We start from the raw sequence: 18734 nt of genomic DNA on the forward strand, positions 1-18734 counted from the left end.
AGGATAGTGTGATCTCTCTTATGACTTACTTTAATGTATGTGATAAGAGGGGGTTCTTGTGAAGTCATTTAATAAAGGAAAACACACAAAAAAGGGGTCAATATGTCACACAGACAGCACCCCTAAAGTTATTCATTAAAAGACTTCTCTCTATTATAATAAAAAAATCTTGGGTGAGATGTGACTTTCTCAGAGAGAAACTTTCACGTCCCGCAAGATGAGACTTTGTGCCAAGAGATTTAACCATGTCTGGGGACGGAAATAAAAGAAAAAGACTAGATGACAAAGTAGAATGTCGCAAAGAATTCAAAAACGATGCTGCAATACACATGCAGAGCAGGTTAGAGATAATGGAAGTACGAAAATTCGAAAGTCTCAAAAAAATGATAACGGAACAGCGAAATGAGTTTGAATAATATTGTTTGGATTTAAACTTTAAGTTGAAGACTTGTAGATCATCTAATTTGTGTTGCCATCAGAGAAAAGTAGTGTTTTTTTCCCAATGAAGAGGCATATCTGCGAGATTTAAAAGATTTGTTGTTTGGTGAATATAAAATTCTTCAAGAGAAAATTTCAAGCCCCACGAGACACAACTTTATGCAAAGAGATCTGGAAAATGGTTCAATTATTTCTCATTTGTGTGAATGCTATTGTCAGACACAGTTCGTGTAGAGAGAGATAAAAGATATTCATTTACGTTGCGTTGTCACGATGTAATTCCAAACACGTAATCAAAATTCAATGTGATATTGATGAAAAGGTAGAAGCAAAAAGAGATTGAATATATGGACATGGTGATATGACAAAAGGATGCAGATACTGTTTGGCTTTAAGCTTTTAGTCTGAGACTTGTAGATCGTCTTATTTGTGTTGCAAATGTGTTTCTTCCCAATAAAGAGGCCTATCCGCAAGAAATAAAAGTTTTGTTGTTTGGTGAAAGTGAAATCCACATACACGTGCGGCAGATACGCAAAGTTGCTGGCGTGTAATACAGGCAGGGGGGTTGGTGAGGTAGTAATTAAAAAAGGGAGAAAAAAGAAAACTAATAAAAAGTGGTAGCTATCTACTCAGCTAAAGGAGTATTCTGGAAATTTGTGAAGGGTGTGTTGCATCTACAAGAGGTATACAATAAAAACTCTAGAATATAACACTCATTAGTTATCTGCACAATTACAATTGAAAGATAAAGTGGTGGAAGGTAATAAAGTTTGATGTGAATACTACCAGTGATGAACACTGAATTGCAAATAATTCCCATTGCCATAGTATAGCCACCAACCAAAAAAAAAAATCAAAATGAGGGTACCGATTGCCTTACTTATATACACCACATACAAATTTTTGCCATTTATGTGTTTGTTTTTAAGAAAAATGTTTCAAATAAAAAAATCTACAATGTTTCTTTGAAATATATTTTGGAATTCTTAATCATTACATGCAAAGGAAGGAATAGTCAAATTAATGGCAAGGAGATGTCCACTTAGCAATACCCTATCCATCTTCAGTCTATTGCACTTAAAAGAGATTAATATTACATTAATGTCTGTAGAGTGAGCACTGATGTTAATTTTGTTATTTATTAAATTGGACTTTGAAGCACAGATGTGCTGAGTACAAAACAGTATGAAGAGCATTGCGTGACCGCCAACACCAGATTTTTTTGTAACGTGTAATAATACTAGTTATCAGGAGCTAACCAACCTCAATTTGTAGTCAAGCAATAACTGAATATCTAATGGTTTGTTTAAAACCCTATTTTACATTTTAAGGTAGATGGCAGAAATGCAAGGTACTTTACACAGCAGGAAAAAGCCACATTATGAAACCAAGCCCTAGTGATTTGTCTTGAACAGGGAAGGCTTGCGTATTTGACTTTAAAAAAATGTTACTGCCTATCTCATTAAAGTAACAATGGATATTGCTTGTATGCAGATTAGCAAAAAACCAGACTAAAAGTTTGTGTTGCTATTATGCTATTATTACTTGAAAGTTTCATAGAATACAACTAAAATTTTATTTACTAATATATGCAATAAAAATGTTCATTTGACTTTATATTTTAGTATTGCATTTTTGTTCTTTTCATGTGTCACTTATACCGACTTGTTGAATTGTTTAGCTGTGGACCTTCTCATTTGGTTTTTACTGCTTTAAACTGCTCTTTCAAAGCAGCTCTTTGGTTCTGTCAAGATACCACTAACACTTCCACGCTATCTCTCTTTAACAGGTAAAGTTCATTTCTACTTTCATGTTGAATATTAATATATCTAGTAATTTATTTATGCACATCTATGCACTTGAATGCCTGGGTGAAAAATGTCACTTCCATAATTACATCAAATTTTCCAACACAATTTGAGGTAACTAATTATAACAGAATACATAGTTGATGCAGTATGACACATTGCCATACTTGGTGTTCATCTTAACCAAGATGAAAATCTGACCTGATAGAAAGAGGAGTTTGGCAAGAAAACAAAATAACCTTTACATTTTTCTACTTTAATGGGCATAATGGGTGGCTTTTTTCCATGGCTTTCTCCAACGCCAGGTAACAATATTATAAAGTAGTTTTAGGACAGCTTAAAAAGGTGACTGATACTTCATTTACATTATAAGGTCCCAATGCCCAAATCGGAACTGGTGAAGAAATCCAACATGATGTCTGTGCTGTTTACAGTGGCCTAAGTATTGATATATACATTCGGCCAAAGTAAAATATTTGCCGCATGCATTTGTTGTAATGTAGTAACGCAAGTGAGCCATAAACATAGATTCCTCACTTTTTTTTTGTGCTGCTGCTGCTCAGTTTTCTGCATTTAAGAGAGAAAGCTCACTTTATGAATATGTTGAGCAAGCACAGAAGAGCTATAGCATTATATACGCCTTTGTTTTCTTCCATGATTTCCTCCACCTTCATTCAGAGGAGAATATCAATTCAAAACAGAAGTCTGGAGTGGCAGAAGTATATTGATAACTGCTTTTATAAATCCTAATGGCTAGAGAAGTTCCGAATGAGACAAATTAACATTTTAATGCTTCTTGAATTGTCTTGCCTATTCCCATGTCTCTCTTCTTTCAATGTGTAACATTTTGTACAAAAACAACCTAAACAGATCACATCCTTGACCCTGTATCAATTCTCAAAAAAATCAGATGCTATGTGGTTTTTTAGTGTGTAAACTAAATCCAGTCTGTGTTAGATACAAAAAAAAAAAAAATCAGAACACATTAGAGTGGCAGTGTAAGCACAGTCTAAGAAAAGCAATTTGGTCACTTAGCAAGTGACTTTTATTGGAGTTTTGGATAGGCTCCAGCTCCCCCCGTGACCCTGTTCAGGACTAAATAGGTTAGAAAATGACTAACAGACATTTAATATGCTGTTCTTTTCTACGGTTTTTGAGCCAATGTATGCAGCTGACATTACAAAAATTTAGTTTTGAAACATAAAATATTCATAAATATCAATTCTTTAACCAATCTAATGATTAACTGTATACTTTCTGTATCAGGTTTAACCCTTTGCAAATTTAGAATATTACCAATTTCTTTATCATTAAAATACTTACCAAAAACTGTTCTTGCAGGAACAGACTCTCTATTCAACCAAAAGGACACTTGTGATAAAATGACAGTCATTATGCATGGTAAATATGTTTGAATCACAAAGTATCCAATCTTCCTCTTGAGATGAAAATGTACTGTCATGACTGTATATTCACCTAGAAAAAATACAAATAATTGGAAATCAGTGTCATGTTAAAAATTTTTGACCTAGGTGCTTTCTGATTTTACACTTGACAACACAGCAACATCATATAAAACAAAGATATATTAATTATGTATTTTATGCATAGTATATAGAAAAGGAAATAAACACCAGGGGCTTCATGTATAAATGGTGAGTATGCACTAAATGTTGTGTACACCTGTTTCCACGCTCACATCAAGATGTATGAAAACAAAACTTGGCGTAAAGCCATGCACATTTTCACGTAGCTCAATCCCTTTCGAACACAAGTTCTTTGCTCGGTTTTGCAAACTGGCAGCACCCAGTGTCAAAGGAGTGCTACTGTTCCTGTGTAGTTTCCCTTTCTTTTTTAGATCCACATCCCTGAGCAGCTTTATCAAATACACTGACACTAACCGGATATCGTTTACTAGTTTAAAGCATCTGATTGTAATCAAACCGTAACTATATAATGATCCACGGAATGGCCAAATTTCAAATACCATCGTTGCTTTAGTGTTGTCACTCTCAGTGCATCACTCAGAGTATTTAACCTACTGTATCTGAGTGTGGAATGACAGCTCTACGGCAGCTGATCGGATTATTGGTATACAACATCAAGCACATGCTGCCTCAGCCATGCGCAGTGTATTTGAACTTCACCCATACAGTATGGCAAATGCTTCCTGTAGGGACCTCGCGTTTCAGAAACAGTTTCATGCCAAGAGATCTAAATGCACTCGATCAGTCCATCAAGTACTCCTGGTAGAACTGCTTGTACTTGTAAGTACAATCACCTCACTGTAAACTTGCACTAAAGTTGTAATATTGCACAACCTCAGCCACTTTATAAAGAACATATTTACATATGATGATGACTGGCTTCTAAGTCGATTTAGATTTCCAAGCACTATCTTCTTGGAGCTCTTGAAATCATTTTTAACATGAAATGCAGTAAAATACGTATATTACATTATAAAGATACATTTTTAACTTCATTTAAATAATGTATATTGTTAATAATTAAACATGTGAAGACATGGTGGTGCAGTGGTAGTGACGAGCTGGCGCCATTCAGGGATTGTTCCTGCCTCGTGCTGTATGCTTGCTGGGATTGGCGCGACCCTGGATGGATAGATCGATGGAATAATTAAATATGTACTACGAAAATATTTAAATGTTCCATAAAGGTTATGAAGAATTGGTGTTCTAAGGTTACAGAGATGATCGTGTGTCGATTGGTTACTTGGAGAAAAAAAAGGAAGGACAGGAACTGGGGGGGTTAGTATGTTTGAGGGAGCCAGTACTGCTGCAATAAATTATTTCATTGAAGGTCACACATGGTGCAGCAAGCATCTTGCGTGAGGCAGGAACAATCTCTGGACGGGGAGCCAGCTCGTTGCTACCACTGCGTCCTTGTGTCCCCATGTTTAATACATGCTTTAATTACTATCATTATGAAAATTCTATCAAGTATACATCTTAGTATTTAAATTGTTCAGAAAGCTGTAATATTATGAATGTAATGTATTCCGTGTCCTGTTGACAGAAGAGAAAGCCTGTTTAAGAAGAACGTAGTGATTCACACACATAGACTACATAGAAGAACACATAGAATACGAAGCATTTAATGTGCTACTTTAGTTACGATGGGATTTGAGAAACTAGTGGATTAAACGATTTAAAGATAAAGTTTATAACATTCTACTTTAATGACAAAATAAACCATATGATTAAAGTGGAAATTTCGAGATTTAATCTGATATTTGGACATTTTTTCCACTTTTGTCCCAATTTTGTTTATCTTTTCTCTGTACACTAATACGATTCTATATAACACTCAGACGGTGGGCTACAACTCGCCTTTTCACAAGGACTTTGATATCTGACCATTTCTTTTATATTTAGGCACTGTGCAACTTTCTGAACTTGAACTTTCAAATTTCTCTGCCACTCTGTCACTCGATCAACTATTTTTTGTTGTTTTTCCTTGCCTCCACTTGGTTTTTGATGAAATTTTTTTTCCCCTGGGTTTTTGCCATTGTCTTTTCATAGAACACAAATAATCAAAGAGGCGTAATTCTGGGAGGAAGCGGGGTGGGGTGGCAGGCGCATACACGAGCGTGCGCTGACTGGAAAAAGAAGACTTTTCTAAATATCCACTTTGACTAAAACAAAAACATAAATTGTGTTCTTTCTCTTTCATTATTGGCTATTTTAAAATTAATTTATTTTTAAAATGAAAACAAATAAACACAGAGTGATACTACACTTGACACAATTCTGATATATGAATAAAGCCTGACTAGTTTTTATATATGAAATGCCACTTATGATACACTAATGCGTATCTGCATTCATGATAAATTGTGTCATCAGTGCTCAATGCTAGACATCAAATAGGAAAAGGACAAAAAAATGTATGACTCAAAAACAAAAACACAAAAGAAACATTCAAAAGCTGCCATATCCTAATACTTCATTTCTGTCTCTTTGTGCTCATAATTCAATAGGAATAGTTGTTCAGCCCGTCATACAGAAAGCAAAAAGATTTGTTTAAACAGAGGTCATCGGACCTTACTCCTTTTCTATGTTAACTAATGTTATTTTAATTTCTTATTTTGTCTTTTATTTTTCTTTTCTTCATTATGTAAAGCATTTTGAGCTACTTTTTGTATGAAACTGTGCTATATACGTAAATAAATGTTGTTGTTGTTGTTGTTAGACCCTTAAATATGCATTGAATGATTTAATGAAAACTACTCTTGAAATCTCTGGAGGAACTGATTTTATTTAAGAAATCAATCTCTAAATAAATGTGTTTCACAAACAAAGAGAAGGCTGTTCTTGAAGGCTTGAGGTCCATGACAAGTGGGTACACATGGTTAGAGATTACTATAATTTTGAAACTATATTTGTCAGGAACTGACTGGATGTCAACATTCTTAGCCCTTTCTTAATATATGGTGTTCACTCCAAGTCTTTCTATGTCAGTAAAGGGTTGGGGTTTTGTCTTTAGCACTTCCTTCTGTCCGCTGTTTATTTCCTATCTGTTTTGGTTAATATGCAATGTCTCTTACATAGCAATTATACAGAAGAAACATTAAAAAAGAGGACTGAAGCATTGTGTCAGTTTATGTGTGACAGCCATCACCTTGAGCATGGGAAAGGTGCTATATGAATAAAATGTCTTATTATTTTTATTTATAAGACTCCTTTAGAAGTCCTGATATATTGTTTTTGCTTTGGCTTTCAAGATTAAGAATTTTGTCATGAGAACCAATTTTTCTTCCTATTATTTTTGGATTTCTGGCTAATCCTGCTTACCTTTTTATGAACGACATTCTGCTTGCTTTATAGCAATTTTTAGGAAGCAGATTTGCTTATTAAAAACCACTACAATCACAACCTTTTTTATAATGTCAGAACAGATTCTTTGTAAAAAATAACAATGCTAAACTGCCTATATTATTTTAAAGCAGTAAGTTAACATAGTGGTAGAAATTTTTAAGACTATTAAGAAAAGTAACCTGGCATAAAAGAATCTTACACTCTAAATGACCATCAACCAAGACAACAGGATAATTCAAACTCATAATCAGGAAACAAGAAAAAAAAGCCAAAGTAAAACCTAAAACAGAAATTCAATTCTTATACAAACTAGCTTTTTCTTGCCAATGAGCTGTTCCTTTATTTACAATAAATTGCAAATGCTTTCTGAGCAAGCTGCTTGCTTTTTTAAAAGTCACTGTCATGGCCACAAGTGCGTTACCCATGACATCACAAGCATGCAGATACATTCCTACAAACCAATAGATATACAAATTTGCACAAGTCAGATGTTTCATGATTTTATTGTGTAACTGAATCACATTTAGATACAGGCACTGAAATTGATTAAAACAGTGATAAATAGCATAGCTTAAAACACGGTGTAAAGTGTGGATGAGTAATAGGAGGATTACTAACAGACAAATAGACATAGGAAATAGTGTCCAAGAGTCAAATTGATAAGACTTTCCAGGCAAACAATGGGATTTATAAAAGAAGATGTGATAGGAGAACGTGTATATATTTACAGCAGCTCTGACCCATCCATATGCAATATTTCAGAGAACCTAGGAAATGACGACACCTTTGATTAAGTACGGAAATGCACCTAAACCAGCTGAAAGATGACTCATTCACATCACTTTTATACATAAATCATATTGCCAAGCCATTCTTAGAATGTGCGTTGACATGATAAGTATATTACACTTCAAAAGTGAAAATTATGATGTACAGACTGTATTTTAGTTTAATTTTTAAGAAGGACATATATGCACTGAAGAACCTTAATGGTTTTTCTTCAGTTTAAAATGACTACTTACTACCTGGGACTGGCTGACATGTCAGGAATATCTCAGCCAAGCTTCACTCCATCATGTCAGCTGGGCTGGGAGCTGTTAGCCAACTCACAAGATTTAGTAAGGTGTGGAATTACATACATAAAATATAAGTTTTTGACTACATAAAAAGTCAATTTGCAGCAGTGTCTGGTTCTTCTAACACTCTTACTGCAATGAGTGCACCTAGTGAGAATGACACTGCTTTTGTTAACCATGAGCAGTTACATTCCATTAACACCCAAGTCATATGTGATGCTAAGATTAGATTGAAAAATGTCATGGCTTGGGTAAACCCGTGACTGACTGATCCCTCAGTTTTTCAAATGGCTTATCCGAGATACAATAATCATGCCATTACATGTGCCAGGTGATAGTGGCTACCTGCTCAGACTCTGGTGCCTTATGCCCTTCCCTGACCCCGAGAACACAAAGGAGAGAGAGAGGGAGACAGAGAGAGAGAGAAAGACGCTATAATGCCGCACATGATTTTGCACTGTCAGTTGTGGAGTGCAGCCAGATACTCTTCAATGCTGGTGGCAGAGTCTTGATGAGTCAGAAGGGAGGCTGCTCTACTAGCCAATGAGGTTCTGCAGCATTGATATTGCATATGTATGAGGTTGGTTAGCATAGGCTATGTATAGATGTTTCAGGCAGAGTTTGAGGCCTGCTCACATATCCGTATACACATTTACAAGTTGATTGTGATTTATAAAGATACATTGCATAGAAATGTGCATATGCCTTGCTATATAAATCTATTTTTTTATTTTGGTGTATGAATTTTCCTGTATTTAAGTGTTGCTTTGCATTTGAAGCTTATCACTTTCTTCATTACCTGTTCATACTTTGAATCTCCAATCTCAGCTCCTTGTCCATATTATTTAAGTTAATTGACAATGAACATTTATAGTTTTAGAAAAAAAGCATGAAATAAGTGGTTGCAAACTGCCTTTAAATTCCTAATCTGAAGAGGGTTAACCCTGAAAGCCGAGAAGCCTAATTGTCCGTTTTGACAAAAATGGGCTAAAAAAAACTTGATGTCTCTTCTCATACTGAAAGAGAAGATTATAGATGAAAATAACCACATTTCTCCCCTGCAACAGATGCTAAATGCACCACATTCTATGCATTAAACAGCACCTACACAGAGCTGAAATCAGATACAGCCTCTTGTACCCTACCAAACTGAAAGTGGTTATCGGTGGTCAATTTCACATTTTTAGTTTTCTGGATGAAGCAGAAAAAGAATGAAGGAGACTAATTCTGAGATCCTTCGAAACACAATCATAAGTCATGCCATGTTCTGGCAAGGCAAAGAAGATTCTGCTTGCAACGTGGTCCATTTTAATGCAACATTTACCATAACTATACATGCTATTTCCTTTTCGGCCACTTTTCCTTTTCATTTTGTTCTGGATGTGCTTTGTCTCTTGGAATATCAGAGGACTAGGACTACCTCACTTGGAGAGGCATAACTTGGGGGAATGAGCAATTGTATTTATCTTTTCTACCCCAATATCCACAACTGCCAACATAACAATGGACTTTATAGTATTAACACCTGACAATAATGTGAAATCTACGTCAAATCTATCATATGTAAAAATGTACTACCTTAACTTAAGACTACAAAATGTCAAGAAAAGTTCAGGAGCAATGTCTTTATGGCAAAATACTGAACTTTGTAAGCTGGAATGTCAAAGGTCCCAACCAAGAATTAAAAAGAAATTATTTAATAATATATAATAAACAGGTCTAAAAGCCAAGATAGTATTTTTTTACAGGGGGGCTCTCCTCTCTTTCTCATGTGTGGGGGTTGAAGTTTGGTTTGGTAAATTTGACAAGATTGTATGGAATATTATTTGCTTCTAATTAAAATCAATAAATAATATAAAAATTAAAGTCACTGACGCCATATTCATAGCTGCAGTTCACATTTAATTGTTGTGTAAATAACAATGCTTTAAACCACTAATACATGAATACAACATGGTAAAAAAGAAACATTAATTCCCCCACAAAGAAAACTAACACTATTATCACAATAACATAATTTACAACAATAACAACTTTCAATAAATCAAGTGACTAACATAGTACAAGTAGAGATCATTTTTTTAATTTACACCATTTCTCCATTGAACTGAAAACCTATTTAATGAGAAATCCAACTTACCATCATTATTGTTAAATTCAAAAGTAGACCTCCATGTACTTGACAGTATTTTTAAAAGTGTGTTTTTTATTCAAAATGTTTACGAAGCAGTTGAATGCAATGAATGCATTTCTTTCTCTGCTATAAATTGATTATTATTATACATGTGTTTAAAGTTTTCCCTAACCTATTGTATGTATAAATGAGATAAGGGGAATACAACTTTTCATCAGAGATATTTAACATATATTGTCCTTTACAGGTCTTCAGCTTGTGTTGTTATCAGATTAAATAAAATTGCTACAGCAAAAAAGATGAAAGCAACTAAGCACCATGCAGCTTGAAAAACACGAAAAACATGAATAATTTATTACCATTACAGTGCAGCTCACAAGATTACAAGAGGCGGAAAAAATGCGTAAAAAGTTTATCTCAATTTTGAATAATTGCACTATTATGCCACTTTAAATGTGTATCTGCTTTATTTAGGATGTGACACTAATACAGAGTGAAAATGATGAGGTTTAAAATATGAAATTACGATTTGAAATTATTTATCTATGCCACAAAAATTTGTGTCAACCCTAGCAAAACACAATTCTTATCAACAACCTAATGTTGCCAAAGATAAGCATAAGGGTCTACAGTGTACATTTTCTAAAGTATATCTATAATTATTATTTAGTTGTCATTTAATTTTAAATAGATTGATCATATTTGGGGTGGCATATGGGTTAATATAAGTTGCAGTTCTATAAGATAAGGTGACCCAATCACTGAATATATGGGGTTTGCATATACTTCCACTGCTTGATTGGGTTATTTTCAAGGGAACTATGAAGATCTGTAGATCTTTTCTGCCCACTTCTATCAGGCAATCTGATGCTTCCTCCCAATATACTCTTTTATTTTTGAAGTTTTTTGCACAATATACATTTTATTATTTATGTATTTATTTTTATATACTCCATAATACTTTTAAAAAGTATTAAAAAATTGCTTTTATTAATTAATTTTTTTACATTACTTTTATGACTTCACAAATAAATGTGAAACTTTCTAAAATATTCAGCAAGAAATATCCTTTAAGATAACATAGTACATTTGTGGACACATCTGGAAGTGATTATGCACACACAGAGCACACTATAGCAATCCATTTTCAATATATTCACAATAAGGAAATAAATAAATAAAAGATGTGTACTTTTCGTTATTGGTCTTAAATTAAATGAGCACTACTGATCCCTGCCATACAAAGACATCCTCATTTTTGTATATTAAAAATATTATAGGCCCTTGATGCAACTAACTTAAACTTGACACAGTTATTATGTAATGTAATTATGATATATAGTTAGAACTTTTTATAACTTTTTTTTTTTTTATAACTTTTTTTAACCCCAGGGGAAATTTGGCTTTTTACAGAAGCTTTTTAAATAAATACATAAATAGGTAGATAAGTATGAAAGCAAATAAATAAATAAATAAATACACACTAGGTTATGTGACTTTTTGCAACCAAATTAAGTTTGACCTATGCAATAAAAGTAAAAAACATAGCAAAAATACTAGCTCAATTTTCCCAAAATATCAGGGACCCATGTGTTCATATTTATTCTTTGAAACAAAATACGTCTTTTTTATATCTCATAAGAAGCAGCCTTTCAAAATGAAAATCTGAAATGTGATTTAGGTGTGAGCTGAGCCCAGTACTTCCATAACTGAATAGTCTAAGAACAGGAGAACCAAATGAGACTGGTATACTGTATCGTATGAAACCATGCTTAATTCTTAGAAATTAATAGTGGCATTCCACACTTTTTGAATTTTTCAGTTTATCCAGGATAATGAAGTATGTACGCCATCAATTTCAGTAGCAGTCGCATCATAGGCCGTGAATGGCCCTGCAAGTAATTGCAGCTTTTTTTGCGCTTTACTTTAGAATTGATCCAATGAACAGCAATTTCCAAAAAAACTTTTACTGTGCACAAAATAAATGTCTGTGGTAATCAAAATGAACCTCCTCAAAAGTCATTTTTAGTTCACGTTTGTTTTTGATATAAGCAACATAAAGACGGTTTGGCAAATGTTTTTCTGTTAGAAACATACTTTGAGAAAGTGGTATCTGACACCATAGTAGAGTGGAGTGGTGGCTCTATGGCCAAGTAAGTATCTGCTCTGGTATTTGGAAGTTTGCTAGTTCAATTCCTATTACTGCCAGATAGGATCCTGCTCCACTGGGTCCTTTAAGCAAAGTGCTCGACCTGGAAATTGCTCCACGGGCACTGTACAATGGTTGACCATTCGCTCTGATGTCCAAAAGTCATGCAAAACAGGTAATATTATTACTTTTCAGGTCAAGGTCATTTTAATATTATTGCTGACAATTTCAAAAGGAGTATGTCATAGTACAATCCCCGAGGACGACATCACTTGCCCCAGACTTCCTATAAAGCCTCACTCCCTTCAATGTCGAGATTGAAGTTGACATTTCGTGCTTTTTCCCCGCTGTGTGCCTTTTTTCTCTGTACCCTAATAAGCTTTCATATGACACTCAGACAGTGGGCTACAACTCGGCTTTTCATGGCGACTTTGATATGTGACTTCTTTTTTATTTCCGGCACTATGCGATTTTGTGAATGTGAGCTTTCAAGTTTCTCCAACACGCTATGTCACTCGATCAACTTCATTTTGTTGATTATACCACGGTTTATTTGAACAAATAGTATGTTTTTCCTTTGCCTCCACTTGGTATTCGCTGAAATTCTTATATTTTCCCCGTGCTTTTCCTATTGTCTTTTCACAGAAGGCTGCGCTTAAGGGCGATTTATATTGATTTGCATATTCAAAGAGGCGTAATTCTGGGAGGAGTAGGGGTGTTACATAAAGCGCGTGCACGAGCGTTAGTTTTCACGCTGATCGGGATTTATGTAGCGGAAGAACGTGGAAGTTGGAGTACGTACAGATTCCTGCATCTGAATTTTTCTGTGCGTAAACACATTTCGGCTTTTGTGCTTACGCCATGTTATAGTGCGACTTCTACGCACGGCGTTATACATGAGGCCCCTGAACTCCAAACTGAATGTCAGAATTGGAAAGAAATGTGATTTAAGCAATTTTGAGTGTGGCATGGTTGTTGGTGCCAGACGGGCCGGTCTGAGTATTTCACAATCTGCTCAGTTACTGGGATTTTCACACACAACCATTTCTAGGGTTTACAAAGAATGGTGTGAAAAGGGAAAAACATCCAGTATGCGGCAGTCCTGTGGGCGAAAATGCGTTGTTGAGAATGGGTCGACTGATTCAAGCTGATTGAAGAGCAACTTTGACTGAAATAACCACTCGTTACAACCGAGGTATACTGCAAAGCATTTGTGAAGCCACAACACGCACAACCTTGAGGCGGATGGGCTACAACAGCAGAAGACCCCACCGGGTACCACTCATCTCCACTACAAATAGGAAAAAGAGGCTACAATTTGCACGAGCTCACCAAAATTGGACAGTTGAAGACTGGAAAAATGTTGCCTGGTCTGATGAGTCTCGATTTCTGTTGAGACATTCAAATGGTAGAGTCAGAATTTGGCGTAAACAGAATGAGAACATGGATCCATCATGCCTTGTTACCACTGTGCAGGATGGTGGTGGTGGTGTAAAGTTGTGGGGAATGTTTTCTTGGCACACTTTAGGCCCCTTAGTGCCAATTGGGCATCGTTTAAATGCCACGGGCTACCTGAGCATTGTTCTTGACCATGTCCATCCCTTCATGACCACCTCTGATGGCTACTTCCAGCAGGATAATGCACCATGTCACAAAGCTCGAATCATTTCAAATTGGTTTCTTGAACATGACAATGAGTTCACTGTACTAAAATGGCCCCCACAGTCACCAGATCTCAACCCAATAGAGCATATTTGGGATGTGGTGGAACGGGATGTGCATCCCACAAATCTCCTGCAAGATGCTATCCTATCAATATGGGCCAACATTTCTAAAGAATGCTTTCAGCACATTGTTGAATTAATGCCACGTAGAATTAAGGCAGTTCTGAAGGCGAAAGGGGGTCAAACACCGTATTAGTATGGTGTTCCTAATAATCCTTTAGGTGAGTGTATATCTATATCTATATATCTATATATATCTATATCTATATATATATATATGTAACCCCCTTGCACCACCGATCCTTCATCGGTAGGCAAAGGCCTGAGCTCTTTATAACGGTGTTGCCACCTATATTGTTGGCAGGTTCACTATAGTCCACTTTAAACTCGGTAATGCCCAATCCAAGCGCTGTTACTCAGATATGTTATATAACCAAACTCTTTACTTAATTTGAACATAAACAGTTTTCCCAAAACTTAAAGTATTTACAAATATATATATACATACATACAATACATAAAACAAACGCTAAATTATTTACATCTATACAATACATATATTATGTGTCCGAAACTACTGGTGAGCTCACCCAGGACTTATTTACACAGTCAGTAAATGTTACTCACTCCGTTGGGGTCCCCAGCCGTAGCTCGGGTGCGTAGTGGCCACACAAACAAAACAAAAACTGGCCCCTTCACTTGAACGTTTATTCAAGCAGCTTTACACAAACAAAATAAAATAAAGACCAACCTTGTTTGATATCTTCCTCATTATACTCTGGTACCTCCTTTATGCTTCCGTCTCCCTCTTTCTCTAACACCCTCTTTACTCACTGATCGCCATTTCTGCATTTTCGTCCAGCCTGCCGGTTTTCCCTTTGATGTTTTAGCCGTGTGCTTACGTTAGTTCCTCTATCTGTCTTTCCGTCTTTCTTCGGCGTTTTGCCTCAAACAGCTCTCTTTTCTTTTTTCTTGTTTTAGCATTTTGCCTCAACAGCGCCTCTCTTTTCTCTTCTTTACGTCTTGTTTCGGCAGGCTGCCTCAACTGCGACCCTTTCTGCAACTCTTCTTTACGTCTTGTTTTGGCGTGCTGCCTCAACTGCGACTCTTTCTGCAACTCTTCTTTACGTCTGGTTTCACTCTTGTGTCGGCGTGCTGCCTCAACTGCGACTCTCGTTTCTCTTTCGTTCTTTCCGTCTGGCTTCGGCGTCTTGCCTCAACAGCGCCTCTCTTTGTCTTGTTTCAGCGTTTTGCTTCACTACAACTCTGCTTTCTGCAACTCTTTTTAACGTCTTGTTTCGGCGGGTTGCCTGAACTGCGACTCTTTCTGCAACTCTTCTTTACTTCTTGTTTCGGCGGTTTGCCTGAAACTATACTTTTCTTTTCCTGGTTTCAGCTCTCCGAACTATATCACATCTGCTGTTTAACTATCTTACAATGGCGGTCTCCCTTCTTCAATCAGGCGACCCATTTATATACTCAACTTTACCCAACCCCCACAACTGGTGTCCCAATTCTTTCAATAAACTTTATTCACATAAAAAAAAAACAGTTATATTTTCATTTTGAAACCTGACCAGGTTACATATATATCTATATATATATATACTGTATATATATATATATAGGGTGGCGCAGTGGTAGCGCTGCTGCCTCGCAGTTAGGAGACTCAGGTTCGCTTCCGGTCCTCCCTGCGTGGAGTTTGCATGTTCTCCCGTGTCTCGTGGGTTTCCTCCGGGCACTCCGGTTTCCTCCCACAGTCAAAAGACATGCAGGTTAGGTGGATTGGCGATTCTAAATTGGCCCTAGTGTGTGCTTGGTGTGTGGATGTGTTTGTGTGTGTCCTGCGGTGGGTTGGCACCCTGCCCAGGATTGGTTCCTGCCTTGTGCCCTGTGTTGGCTGGGATTGGCTCCAGCAGACCCCCGTGACCCTATTCGGATTCAGCGGGTTAGAAAATGGATGGATGGATATATATATATATAAATATATATATATATATATATATACAGTATATATATATATATATATATATATCTCCTTTGGGGTGTTAGCAGCTGTTGCTGGGGGTACCAGAATCCATTGAGGAAGAAAAATTAAAAACATTATTTGTACAAAATCTTAATTTATCTATCCATTCCTAAATAATTAAATGTGCAGGCTATTTCGTATCAGTGCAATACGCTGCTTTTTAAAATGGGTGACTCCTAACCTTACGTGCACTTAGTGCTGCGTGGGTATTATGAACTATCGTATTTGTTCAAGTTTTTTATTTTTTCAAGTAATTTTTATTTGGTTGACAGAAATATGTTTAGTAGGAATGAAAGTTAAATTTAATCATCATTGCATAAATTTTTCTTCACCATAGAAATTTAAAGACTACATCCAACTGCCTGATGGGCTCATCAGGCAGTACACACTCACTGCACCCACTCTTGCGAATCGAACCTCAGACGTCAGCACTAAAGGCGAAGCCTCTCATGTTGCGCTAGGGTGTGTGGTTCGTTTATTTGACAGTATGTAGATCGAGGTGTGTATATATATACAGTATATATATATATATATATATATATATATATATATATATATATATATATATATATATATTACTTTTGAGAATGCAACGTATAGTTTTGTCCAGGAGGAACGCAATGTTGCCTCAAATCAATGGCAACCTTTTGTAGGGTGTGTCCCTGAAACTTATTGTCATCGCAAAGCAGAGTCTTACTGGAAATTTGGGGCATTTCAATTGAAATGGGAGATCAGTGGGTATAATGGTGATGCCAGGAATACATTCAGAGTGTGCCGTTCTGCAGTTTTTTTGTGTAGCTGCCTTCACACATCCTCTCAGCTGCTTTATAAACGAACGCCATATAAAGCCATCACCTTGTCAATTGTGTAATGCGTTTTTTGAACAGGTTTGATGCATAGAAGTGATCACTCGTACTGCGTTCAGTAAGTTCACGTGAGCTGCTCTCTTGTGTGATGTTGCGATGTCCACGGCTTAATTTAATGTTAAGTAAGACCCGGCACTTAAAAGTTTCTGGCTGCACTCCGGTTGTAATATGACGAAGCTGCGCAAGGTCACTTTTGAGAATGCAAGTATAGTTGTCCAGGAGAAAAGCAATCTTGACTGAAATCAATGGCATCGTTTTGTAGGGTCTGTCCCTGAGAGTTATTACTTGTCATCGCGCAGCAGAGCCTTACTGGAAATTGGAGGCATCTGAATTGAAATGGGAGATCAGAGGGTATAAAGGGTTCGCGAGGAATACATTGAGTGTGGAGAAACTTTTAGAGACAGGGTGTGTATTAACTTGCGGATTTTTCTGTGAGTATTTGGTGGCAGTGTGACGAAGTTGCTTCGGAAGACGGCGTTAGCCGTGGAGCTCAGCTCAGAGCGAAATGAGGTGAATGGGAGGGGAGATGATGACGTGACTCCCCCACCCGCCTTAACTGTCAATCCCCCACAAACACAGTCTCTCAGAATTTGCATAAGCACAGTCCTTCACCTGCAATTTTAACTTAGTTACAAAGTGATCAAAACTCTCGTTTATATCCTGCGTCCTCTCATTAAACTTGTATCCCGCATTACCCGTGGGCATGACAAACACCAGCGGCAGCCTGTCTATGAACTTAATTTAAACTTTAAGTTTACACCGTGCTTTGTTTCCGAAGTAGCAGCACTCATGAATATGGTTGTAAATGTCAGTCGCTCGCTTCTTATTGTTTCGCTGCCTTCTCAATTATATAATGCATGTTTTCTTCAGTGCTTTTTGGAGCTCTTCCTGGTTTTCTACGTACTGCGTTGATAGTCAGTTCACATGATTACGTGGGAGGTGTGATGATGTCACACGAAACTCCGCCCCCCACGGCCATCCAGCTCAACTCCATTATAGTATATGGAGAAAAATAGCTTCCAGTTATGACCATTACGCGTAGAATTTCGAAATGAAACCTGCCCAACTTTTCTAAGTAAGCTGTAAGGAATAAGCTTGCCAAATTTCAGCCTTCTACCCACACGGGAACTTGGAGAATTAGTGATGAGTCAGTCAGTGAGGGCTTTGCCTTTTATTAGTATAGTATAGTATATATACAGGCTTCTTTCAAGAGAGAACAATAGAATGACAACTCTCTGACACATGCAAAGAATGCAGTGGTTCTCGTCAACGGCTAACACATGCATCAGCCCATGCCACAGGGACCTCACTTCGTTATTGAAAATGACCTATTATATCAGGTCGCGGAGCATGAGGGGGAGGACCGGAAGTTGCTACCAGCAACAGGTCTGCGAGTTAGCGCACACCCACTTTCTGGGAGGCCATCTCAGCTCTGACAAAACATTAGAGCGAATCGAGCTCTGGTTTTTCTGGCTGGGGATTAATGAGGAGGTTCGCCGTTTTTGCATTTCCTGTCCAGAGTGTCAACTGCGGCAAATTCCCAGGAGGGATTGCGCTCCTCTTGTCCCCCTTCCTCTGATTGATGTTCTTTTTGACCTAATAGGGTAGATATAGTAGGACCCTTGGAACCCTCAGCCCAAGGACATAAATATATACTAGTCCTCGTGGATTATGC

General features: G+C 36.8%; 1 protein-coding gene across 3 annotated transcripts in view; it reads right to left on the bottom strand.

The window, feature by feature from the left end:
- LOC120527686 (gamma-aminobutyric acid receptor subunit alpha-2-like) overlaps positions 1 to 18734 on the bottom strand; it is a 377740-nt gene that overhangs the window by 104676 nt on the left and 254330 nt on the right. For all 3 annotated transcript variants that reach the window (XM_039751381.1, XM_039751382.1, XM_039751383.1), the window contains exon 8: positions 3570 to 3722. In XM_039751381.1, the coding sequence (XP_039607315.1) occupies positions 3570 to 3722 (153 nt within the window). The remainder of the gene's footprint in view (positions 1 to 3569; positions 3723 to 18734) is intronic.

Source organism: Polypterus senegalus, chromosome 4 (assembly GCF_016835505.1).
Source record: "Polypterus senegalus isolate Bchr_013 chromosome 4, ASM1683550v1, whole genome shotgun sequence".
NCBI classification, from domain to species: domain Eukaryota; kingdom Metazoa; phylum Chordata; class Cladistia; order Polypteriformes; family Polypteridae; genus Polypterus; species Polypterus senegalus.